Below are 12,248 nucleotides of genomic sequence, written 5' to 3'. Positions count from 1 at the left end.
ACAATGAAAACGTGGCTTTGTGTAACTAAGAGGCAGGATTGATCCACCTGCTGGCTTGTTTACAAGTTTCATGCAATTTTTAGTTTGGTTTGTACAATTTTAGTTTTTGTATACAAGTTTTTATGCTAAGGCACCCCAGGGTGCCTGGGCACCCTAATTGAAAGAGGCTGCTCTAAAGAGATGTAGAGCATTTTACTATGTTACCACTGGTCAGTGATATCTTTTATTGATTAGCCGAAGTTATTAAAGATGTTAGGTTTACCAAAAAAAGTTATCATTTAACCGCTTCCCTGTTGGCAATAGTATATACTGTATGCATCCTGGTAGGGACACAGTGATACCGGGATCATGGTTGAGGCTAGAACCATGATCCTAGTATCATTTTTTATACGGTGATTCTCTTTGAAGTAAAAGTAATCCAAGCAGCTAAGCAGCCATTGGATGCAGGCTTCAGGAAGGGACAGCTTATTGCTGTTGCCGGGCTTCCCATGGGATCAGGAAGCCTGGGGTGATACACCGCTGCTGCCCGGTTATCAGAGATGACCGAGAACCAGATCTTCCCCAGCCATTTCTATGGTCCTGGAAGGACGGAAGTGATGTCAAAGCGTCACTTCCAGTTTTGGCAGACGTAAACACTTTCTTTTTTTTTTTTTTTTTTTGCGGAAGATCAATTTTTTTTTTTAGCTCATGTTTTCCAGCATAGAGGAGAGATGTGGGATGCTATAGACCCCAGATCTCTCCATTAAAAGGATCTGCCATGCCTTACTTCTATCACAAGCAATGTTTACATTCCTTGTGATAGGAACACAAGTGATAAAGATAAAAAAACAGTGTAAAAATAAAAGTGCCCCCCCCCCCTTGCAAACGCATACCTAGGTTGCACCCACATATGTAAACGGTGTTTGCACCACTCGTGAAATTTTGCTGCTTAAAAAAAAAAAAAATATATATATATATATATATATATACACACACACACCGTGAAGGAAATAAGTATTTGATCCCCTGCTGATTTTGAATGTTTGCCCACTCACAAAGAAATGATCAGTCTGCAAATCAAATGGTAGGTGTATTGTAACACTGAGAGACAGAATGGCAACAAACAATTCAAAAGAAGTGCATGTCTAACAAATTATGCACTGATTTGCATATTTAAATTGAGTAATTTTCTAGCAAAAAAATATGGTTCTTACATGCAGGAGAGAAATGTCAGAATAGGCTTGGGAAGCAAGTGGTTAAAAAGTGTCGGCAAACCCAACATGTCATTTTTCATCTGAGGCTCCCTCATACATTGGTCTGATTATGTGCGCTCTTCTTTGCAGTGGGTAGTAAATACCTGGTGATCCTGCCACTTAGTAGCAATTCCTTTAAATATACCTTTATTCCCTTTAAATATTGTGCTGCTATTTCTAGCGGAGGGCAAGCTGCCACCAGAGGAATGTAGTTATGAAATATGGATGCTCTATGATGGAAGAATTAGACTTCCGAGTCCCAGAGAAACAGTGTGGTGCTTAGCGTGTAAATGAGAAGTCAGCAGGATCCCCCACCAGGAGTACTGTCCCTCTGGCCTTCTAATTACCAGGCTGCTTTGTCCTCTGAACACTGGCAAATTAGCTGGTAAAAGCGAAGCTGAGATGCTTCCGGGGTAGGAGCTCTGAAGCCGCTTTGCATGTTTGAATGTAAGTGTGTTTAAGAAAAAAAAGAAAGAAATATATAATAAAAAGGAAAATGATTTGGGGGTTGAAGTATCTGAAATATTAATCACAGCCTCAATGAGGTCATGTGAACGAGAAAAAAAAAAAAAATACAGACTAGGTACTGATGGCATTTACTGCACATGTATTATATCGTGTAACGTGGTTTCCTATTATAAAGCACAGTAGCAGTAAAGCACTGTGTATGCAGTTTGGATCTCCCCATAAGGGGAAAATATATTATTTATTTATTTCAGGTACTTATATAGCGCTGTCAATGTACGCAGAACTTTACGTATATTACACATTCACATCAGTCCCTAACCCTCAAGTAATGTACAGTCTAAGATCCCTAACTCACATACATACACATACTAGGGCCAATTTAGACAGGAGCCAGTTCACCTACCAGCATCTCTTTGGAGTGTGGGAGGAAACCGGAGTACCCAGAGGAAATCCACGCAGCTACAGGGAGAACATGCAAACTCCAGGCAGGTGGTGCCTTGGTTGGGATTTGAACCAGGGACCCTAGTACTGCCAGGCGGAAGTGCTAACTATTTAGCCACTGTGCTTCCCTATAATTATTATTATACAGGATTTCTATAGTGCCAACAGTTTGCTCAGCGCTTTTACAATATAACGGGAGACAATACAGTTCAATACAAGAGGGTTAGGAGAGCCCTGCGCCTTGGAGCTTACAATCTAAGAGATGTAGTTTTCACAATGACTTTTTTAGGTGTTTTGTACATATAAAAGAGTTTGGTGTGATGTTAATTATCCTGTCAAATGTGCTAATATTTTAAAAGCTGAACGTTGTGATTAAATAAAACACAGTACACAAACAGGCTGTATTTCCAGCTCTGCAGCGTTGCAAAATGATTGTGCTCTACTGCTCCTCTTCACAATGCAAGGCTATAAATCGATTGACTCGCTACAAGCAATGCAGTCCCTGTGTGGCCAGTCCTTTTACCCTAGGCTCCCACTTATGCAGATTTCAGTGCATTTTCCAGTTTGAAGAAACGCAATACAGTTCATTTAACATGATTGACATGGATGTAATTCACATCTGGGCGTTTTGAGCCCATGCATTTTTTGGATGGGGTCATGGACTTCTTTTTCTGCAGCAGTTTGTGTTTTGCATGTAATGGACTTCAGTGGACCCACACCAAAAATACAAGTTTAGCTTTTTTTATGCATTTTGCAGGTTTTTTTCTAATTCGTGTGATGCGACTATACTCCATCTAAGTTGCATCAAAGTAGTGCAGAACCTTTGTGTGTCCAAATTCGAGTTGTTTTTGGCCAGTAGGAAAGAATGACTGTTCTGTTCATGCTACGTGAGTGCCAGAGAGTGTAACGTCGCATCAGTCACACTACATTAACAAAACTGTCATAATTTACAATTGGCTCAATAAAAGTGCAAAATGCATCAGCAACACGTGCTCAGAAATGCAAAACGTGGTGGAAAAACGCAACCTTCATAGATGTGAACCTAGCCTAAATAGCTGGAAAGAGGGAGGCTCAGTGACTGTTGTAGAGTGCTCCCCCCTGGTGGCCATTGTTTTTAATCCAGTGCATTGATGTGTGTTGGCCATAAAAGTAGAGGTCCATTTTTTTTATTTTAGGTTGTCAACGTGGCCCTATTGGTGGAAATGGCAGTGCATGAAAACACAGCATTTGGATGCATTTTCAGCACATAGTAACTAGCCCCTCCCATGGCAACCCCAACCATGCATATAATTGCACTTGGCTGACAACACAGAACCCAAAAAGCAGTGAAAAACACATTGAATCATATATAAACACACACAAAACACCAATCAGTGCGTATTAAAAAAAAAGTGCATAAAAAAGGAATAACAACACCCATGGAAGCTGCCTTGGTAATTTTTTAGGCCACTATGAGATCTTCTAGGCTGTTTATAGCGGACACAGCTCAGTAATAGCGAGAGATGTGGCAGGATTTATGAAGAGAAAAAGAGTGAAATAAATGTTTGCACTTGAGCTATATTTTACTGCGAGCTGAGTTGAGATGAATTTGGCAGGTCGTGCCAAAAAAGCAGATGTCTCCCTACTCTGCGCTCTCTCTGAGAGTTTTGTGTCATTCTACACCAAATCGATACTTTACATAGATTCTGGGGAGTTAAAGTCCAACTTCATCAAAAAAAACCCTTTTATATTTTTTATCTTTAGGATAATGTGTGAAGGGATTAGAACCCCTGTCAGGATTTTTGTTATGTGCCCCTATTGGGAGATCTCCTCTAAGGTCCAGGTGTGACAGCTGTCAGATGTGCCAGGGAAGTCTCCTCTATTGGGGACACAAACCCCATTTACAAATGAGAGCGGGTATAAACCCCTTTCCTCTAGCTTTGGCTGGAGTGAGGCTTCATAAATCACAAAATGGTTTCTTTTGTTTCCCAAAGTCATCCGTGATCAGAGCTCCATAGTTGAATTCTGAGTAGGAGTAAGTGTGGCAGGCGCAGCACCCTTTGGTGCCTAGTGCGCTGTGGCATTAGAAAAATTATGCAATTGCTGTTCTTTGTTGGATTAGACTGACTTTACTCTGTAATTCCTCCAATGCCGCTCTATGGATGCAGTAGGTTTAAAGAGCACACCGAATACTTTAGTTAACTTCTTTAATAACTTCAATCTTCTTCATATAACTGCTTACAATGGCTTGTTTCTTTCATATTACAATGGTTTAACTTGTATTACATTGGGTTGATTCGATAGATTGATAAATTCACTTGGATTTATAAATTCAATATATTCGATAAGTTTGTTCGATTTGCTATATTCGATTCACTATATTCGATTCGGTGGAACTACAAGTAAAACACACACAACAGTTTCAACACACAGATCCACCTGCACTGCCAAACAATAGAGGAACACACAAGTGCATTAAATACCTATTTGGCCTTCTCTGTCTCCATAAAGCTCTTCTGATTGGAACTGTCTGTTTCCTCTTCTGTCTAGTGAGCATGTGTCTCTAGAAAATCCTAGCAGGGAGTTTTACACAGGCATAGATATGAAACTGGCTGGGATTGGTTAAGGCTCTGTACAGTATGAGGCTGTCTGTGATTGGCTCATCTTTAACTAACTCTTAAAGGCATATTTTCCTTTTCTGCTTCTGCTAACACAATGAATATATAAATGTCATATAAGAATCAAAGACATAAATCACAGCAATGATTCTGCTTTTGCCTTTAACATATGCACATATACACTGTACTGAGGTTATTGGCAGGTTTGGTATACACATATATGTGAACCATATTAGCAACCTAGGACTGGTCTTAGCTGGCCAGCTACAGTAAGGGTTGATTTACTAAAGGCAAATAGACTGTGCATTTTGCAAGTCCAGTTGCTCCAGAGCAGGGGTAGGCAACCTTAACCTCTTCACGCCGGCGCCTTCCGACCCTTTGAGTTGCAGAAGCCGGGAGGTGGGAGTGGTTTTAGGATCATGTGACCGTCGTGATTCGCTGTCACATGATCAGAAAAGGTCCCGATCGAAAGGGGAGATCAGGACCTTTACGTGAGTCACGGGCATATGTGCTTGGGAGTGTGCGGGGCGCACACTCTCAGCATGTATATATTTTCTAAGTGCACGTAAATATGCAGCCACTCGGCGTCAAGGCCCAGACGCCGAGAGGCCGCATAGTTGCATGCGCTTGGCGTCAAGGGGTTAAAGAGTTGTAGATCTACCTGAACATCGTGGAAGAAGTCAAAGATCACAGGGCGCAGTGTCGCTCTGTGTCACCTCCCCACACCTGATTTAAACCTCTAATTGCCATACTACCGTGTAGCAATCATGTGCATTGCACAGCAATCATGGGTTTAAATCAGGTGGTGAGGAGGCAACATATCGCCTCCTCACCACCTGTCAAACACACTTGGATCACTGGGCAAATTTCTGTATCTCTGCAATGTTGGCAAAACAGTGACCTTTGACTTGGATCTTCTTCTTTGGGTAGAGGGCATTTTCAGGGGTTGAACTCGTTGAAGGTCTTCCTGGTCTCTCATCATCTTCCAGCGATGTTCTTCTGCTCTTGAAGTGCATATGCCATTCAAAACTTCTTGAACGATTTATTGCAACTTCCCTGTAAACTTGCAGAATCATGTCAAACGTCTCTGTGGTATATTTGCCCAGTTTCACGCAGAACCTCATGTTTGCTGTTTGTTCTAACTTGCTGTCCATGATGAAATAGCAGACATGGTAACACACGTGGTCAGAATAGCACCAGTTGCACACGGGACAATGTCTTTTGGCACACTGACTTATGAAGGTCGGTGCTCTCTGTGACTGTGTGTGCTGTTGATGTGTTAAAAAACTGGTCTTGAAACTTTTTGATACCACTTTGTATTATATCCTGCAGGTGTGGTACACTTTCTGAAAGCACACCAAAACTCCTGAATGGAGGAGTTTTGGTGTACTTTCAGAAAGTGCACCACACAGTCTATGGCTAAGCGTAGCAATGCCGCAGGAAAGTCGCAGTGTAGGTAAACCAATGCACATCAGTGTGAAAGCAGCCCTATATTATTTTGCCCAGTGTATTGCTTCACACTCACCTGAAGATCTCTTCTTTCCTACTCTTGGCACCACCCTGGAGTCCGCTAGCTGGGATAAGAGGTGGAAAGCAGTTGATATCACTCCGCATGGGACAGGAGCCGGCACTACAGAGGAGGCATCGGCTTATGCGGCTCTTGCTTCCTACTACAACTTCAACTTTACAGGTAGTCCCTCTGCATTGCACTCTGTTTGATGCTCTGGGATGGTGGGTCAGCAAGCCCAGTCCTCGATCTACCAGTCACCTGGCCGAGATCTACTGGTTCCTGACCCCCGCTCCAGAGCTTAGTAAATGAGCAGAAGCTTTGATGAGTTCCACCATCCAATCATGTGCAAGCAAAATGCTGTTTTTTAAAACATTTTCCTTGCATGGGATTGGGTATTCTTTGCAAAGTGAAGCTTTACTTCATTTTTCAAGCTCTTGAACAACTGCATCTGCAGAGTAAATCCACCCCGCGATGTCGCAGGGATGAGGCGCTGAGCTGTAGGAAACTATTGATATAACACAAGATATAAGGCAAGCACAGATAATATGGTAGCTGCTGGCACAAAAGGCAAGGTAACAGACCCGAAGTAATCAATTCAAATGTAAGCGCAGCGCTAAAGCATAAGTGACAAATGCAATCATAGAGTGCTTATGTGAATAGAAGTGTTCATACAATAAAAATGTCTCAAATCATAGAATCATAAAAAAACTCTAAAAATCTGAACATAATGAATATAAATAATCTGTGGTACTACAGGTCACAGAAGTGCCAAGTGATAAGTGTGTGCTTTTTAGCAATATTAGTGATTATACATAGTCCGTGGCACTACAGGTCACAGCAATGCCCGGTGATCATGGAACTACAAGGTGCAGTGATACCAACTGGGATGCTCGAGAGTGCAAATGATCCAACATGGGAATCCACCGCCTTATATGGATGAGCACTCACCAGAACGCTACTTGTATAATCACGTTAATGCTGATCCTTACGGGGGGTCTTAGGAAGCCATAAATAGGAACCGGACTTCTCCAGGGTCAGGGCTATGCAAAGCCAGCAAAGGATCCTCCTAGGGCAGTGGTGGGCAACCTTTTTTTTCAACTGAGCCAAATCTCGCCAAAACCACGATTGAAATTTATTTTGAGAGCCACATTTTTAAAACTGAAAATACATAGGATGGTACACTGTTTTTAGTTTCAATAAGTTTTTATAGTAAATCATCCCCCATATAGTAATTCATCCCCCATATAGTAATTCATCCCCCATATAGTAATTCATCCCCCTATAGTAATTCATCCCCCCTATAGTAATTCATCCCCCATATAGTAATTCATCCCCCATATAGTAATTCATCCCCCATATAGTAATTCATCCCCCATATAGTAATTCACCCCCCCCTATAGTAATTCACCCCCCCCTATAGTAATTCACCCCCCCCTATAGTAATTCACCCCCCCTATAGTAATTCATCCCCCATATAGTAATTCATCCCCCATATAGTAATTCATCCCCCTTATAGTAATTCATCCCCCATATAGTAATTCATCCCCCATATAGTAATTCATCCCCCATATAGTAATTCATCCCCCTATAGTAATTCATCCCCCCTATAGTAATTCATCCCCCATATAGTAATTCATCCCCCATATAGTAATTCATCCCCCATATAGTAATTCACCCCCCCCTATAGTAATTCACCCCCCCTATAGTAATTCACCCCCCCCTATAGTAATTCACCCCCCCCTATAGTAATTCACCCCCCCTATAGTAATTCATCCCCCATATAGTAATTCATCCCCCATATAGTAATTCATCCCCCTTATAGTAATTCATCCCCCATATAGTAATTCATCCCCCATATAGTAATTCATCCCCCATATAGTAATTCATCCCCCATATAGTAATTCATCCCCCACATAGTAATTCATCCCCCACATAGTAATTCATCCCCCATAGTAATTCATCCCCCATATAGTAATTCATCCCCCCTATAGTAATTCATCCCCCATATTAATTCATCCCTCATATAGTAGTAGTAAGTAGCAAGTAGTAAGCCAAGTCCCCCCTGTGTCAATTCACTTACCTTTGCTCCGCGCGTTCCTCTCGCCGTGTTCCCGCGTCGTTCCGGTCTTCAAGGCGGACTGTGAGAGGAGCCTAGCTCCTCTCACATTCGTCACGCTGCCCCACCTACACACATCCTGACAGCCAATCACTGGCTATCAGGATGTGAGTGGCAGCGAGACTGGCCAATCATTGCATTTGAGCGTGCTGCCCTGGCTGTTTTTTTTTTGGATCACGCTGCAGAGTCCCTGCTGCCCAAGAGGAGGGAGGGGAGCGGGCGCCCGGCACACAAGAGCCGCATTAAAGCGTGTAAAGAGCCGCATGTGGCTCGCGAGCCGCGGCTTGCCGACCACTGTCCGAGGGTAGAAACTCACCACAGGAGCCGAAGGTATGTCAATATAGTGTAGTATTTTTTGTAAATAGTTAAAAGTAATCCACGTGGATACAGCAAAGAGTTAAATGCATAAAAGCATACAAAGATTTCCACCGCTCGGAACTTCGGGTGCGGCAGCGTGACGTCAGCATGTAAGGCTCATCCAACGCGTTTCACGTGCATTCATGTCTTCAGGGGCACGTGTACTATAGAGATCTGAGATGTTTTTATTGTATGAACACTTCTATTCACATGAGCACTTTATGATTGCATTTGTCACGTATGCTTTAGCGCTGCACTTACATGTGAATTGTAGGAAACTATTGTTTGGAGATCTTATCTCTAAAGTCATCATTAGGTCTAATAAGGAGGAAGGTTACTCGGCCAAACCCTCCCTATAAATGAAATGTCATCTGTGAGACCTGCAGCAGCCTAAGATGAGAATAACAAGAGGAACTAAGTTTCAGGTAAACCTGTGACACCTCCCTATGTGTGTTTGGGAAAGTGGTTTATGGCTCTTTAATATAAACCAACCAATTAAAAATAATAGTCCCCATAAACAGTGCTGTATTTAAACTCTTACTTTTCACAAATGAAAATTTCCCATCTGAAGTATGTTTGTTTATTTTTTTCATGTGGAATAAAATTAAATTTGCAGAATGAAAAGCTTCTCTTGAGAATTGGGGGCTTCCTGAGCTGAGAATGATAGATTAAAAATAATCACTGAAGCTGGTGAAGTAATAAAGTATTTGGTCATATTTTATTAATGTGCCAGTCCCATGAATGTGCTGTCATGTCCTTATCCTGATGAGCCTCACCCCATACCCATCTGTAATGCCTGGTACACACAATGAGAAAATCGGACAGAAAAAAATCGCAATCAGAGTGTTCATCTAATAATCTAATTCTTAGCGCACAGCTTTTAGAGCTGACCACGATAGTTCATGCAAAATAATCCAAAGGGACAAGCACAAAAATGTTTCTGGTAAGATAACAGATCAAACGATTTTCATATAATCAGTATAGTATTTGTTCACAAAAAGTTGCGTGACCAAGACCACGCATGATTGGAAACACAAATACAACCCGGAAGTAAGAAGGTTAAGAACAAACAACATTCTTAAGGGGTATAGCTAAGGTGTGGCAATCACTTATGATTACACGCTGTTACATTGTTACACACACAGGAAGTTGTTCTGGATCCTACGAGCATTTTCGTATCCTTAGTAGCACTCTCATAGTCGATGTGAGAATACCATGCAAAAAAAACATCTGTTTTGTCTGTGTGCAGCTGAGAACTGAGGAAATGTGATAAAAAGAAAGTCGATAAAAAGGTATTTCTAATATTTTTTATATCTATACACAAATGCTTTACCCTTCATTTCCATTGTAAACTGTATGGGTTGGTGGGGGTATACATATACTTTAAGCAAACTGGTTTAGCCACATCTATTGTGCCAAGCCGGCATCCAATCCGATCCTGTACGCCAAAAACAGATGGATGGGGTTCCATTCCCCATCCATCTAGTGGATCGGATGACATCCGGGTGGAAACAGACAGGTGGTACGTTTCCATCCGACAACCCATAGGAAAAAGCAGACTGTCTTTGCCTTTCATTTCTATTTTAAACAGAGTTGTTTTACAAGATGAGAGTTTACATACACTTTAATGACGCAAGAGAGACACCATGACAGCCAGGTGACTAGAAGAGGCCGCAATAATTGTTTCATTGTTTCTCTGAAAACATTTTATTCAAGGCAACTCCTTTCCAGTTGGATTGGAATAAAGTCTCATGTCTGTGGATGCCATCAAGTGCTGATGGGGGAGAGAGCAATCACACAGCTAAAGCCGGCCATACACAGGTCAAATTCCGAAAGAGTTTTCGTTTGAATTTTGCACCATTAGTGGGCCACAGCAATGGCCGATTTTTCGAGCAACCATCAAATTTGAGTGATCGGGCATGTTAGAAATTCATTCGTTTTTAAAAAAAATTCCAACTAATGATGAGAGAATCGTGCGAGAAATGTAATCGAAAAGGAAATGAGCATGAGCTGTGACCTGGAAAGAAAAGAAAATTCTTGGCCACAAAAAATTTTTTCTGTAGCAGCATGAGGTGAAATTAAAGGCTTGGTTGGTTAAATTTCGAAATCATGGGTGGCAACATCAGATTAAAAAATGCACAAAATTTCTGATTTTCTAAAGAAAATTCATTCGGAATTTGACCCATGTATGGCCTGCTTTCGAAAACTCCTTTTGAGTCTTTTCTTACCCTCCTATTCATCTTGCTCTCTACGCCTTTCACCTCCTATCGCTATTAACTACTTGCCAACCGCAGATAGCCAAATGACGGCTACACTGCGGCCGGCCAGTTCTGGGAGGGTGTCATATGACGTCCTCCCAGAATGCAGTCTCCTACAGACAGAGCTGATCACATGATGTGGTAAAAGACCAATCACAGCGGCCTTTTACCACGTGATCAGCCATGTCCATTGACATGCTGATCACCAGGAAATGCAGTTGCCTGTTCTCAGCTGCACTTTCCTTGCTCTGTCAAAGCGCGAGGAAAGTACTGCTGAGAACCGGCAGTTGTCAGAGCAGGGATCGGCACCGATCATCAGGGCAGTGATGATCAGTGCCCTGATGATCGGTGCCCAGCAGTGTGCCCACTAGTGCCACCCAGCAGTGCCACACACCTGTGCTCAGCAGTGCCACCTACCAGTGCCCATCAGTGTAGCCCAGCAGTGCTGCCAGTCATTGCCACCAGTCAGTGTCCAGCGGTTGTGCCAGTCAGTGCCCAGCAGTTGCGCCAGTCAATGCCTATCAGTGCTGCCAGTCAGAGCCCAGCAGTGATGCCAGTCAGTGCCACCTATCAGTACTGTCTATCAGTACCCATCATCAGTGCCACCTATCAGTGCCACCTCATTAGTGCTGCCTATCGGTGCCGCCTATCCGTGCCACCTCATTAGTGCTGTCTATCAGTGCCCATCAGTGCTGCCTGTCAGTGCCCATCCGTGCTGCCTCATCAACGCACATCAGTGAAGGAGAAAAATTACCTGTTTGAAAAATTTTATAATAGAAACTTTTTTTATTCACTTTTGTTTGCAATTTTTTTGTTTACAGCGCAAAAAAGTAAAGCGCCCAGCGGCGATTAAATACCACCAAAGAAAAGCCCTATTTGTGAGAAAAAAATTATAAAAATTTCATATTGGTACAATCTTGCATGACCGCACAATTGTCATTCAAAGTGCAACAGCGCTGAAAGCTGAAAATTGGCCTGGTAAAGGAGGTATAAGTGCCCAGTAGGCAAGTGGTTAAAATAACATTGGAACCTCAGCAATTCCAAGCTTGCAAATTTGTGGATTGTTCCATATTATTTACACAGACCTCTAGGCATGTTCTAGCCACCCTTGTAGGGAATGTGGGTGACCTAAGACACAGATAACAGTCTATGGCTGTTTTCCTTAATGGTACTATATACTGTATGAATCATTTGTCCGAGAGCTCTTTTCTTTGTGCCCTTTTTTATTTATTATACTCAAGGTAATGATTTACAATAATAGGTGTTTAT

At 42.2% G+C, this 12,248-nt stretch overlaps 1 protein-coding gene across 1 annotated transcript in view; it reads left to right on the top strand.

Annotated features, from left to right (window-relative positions):
* Nucleotides 1–6,169: 6,169 nt before the first annotated feature.
* LOC149429339 (rab GTPase-activating protein 1-like) overlaps nucleotides 6,170–12,248 on the top strand; it is a 187,338-nt gene continuing 181,259 nt past the window's right edge. The window contains exon 1 of the mRNA XM_089666607.1: nucleotides 6,170–6,190. Within this exon, the coding sequence (XP_089522733.1) occupies nucleotides 6,170–6,190 (21 nt within the window). The remainder of the gene's footprint in view (nucleotides 6,191–12,248) is intronic.

Source organism: Staurois parvus, unplaced genomic scaffold, assembly GCF_062004578.1.
Source record: "Staurois parvus isolate SC_StPar_1 unplaced genomic scaffold, SC_StPar_1.0 ptg002753l, whole genome shotgun sequence".
NCBI lineage: Eukaryota > Metazoa > Chordata > Amphibia > Anura > Ranidae > Staurois > Staurois parvus.
This window is presented reverse-complemented; position numbering and strand designations above follow the sequence as displayed.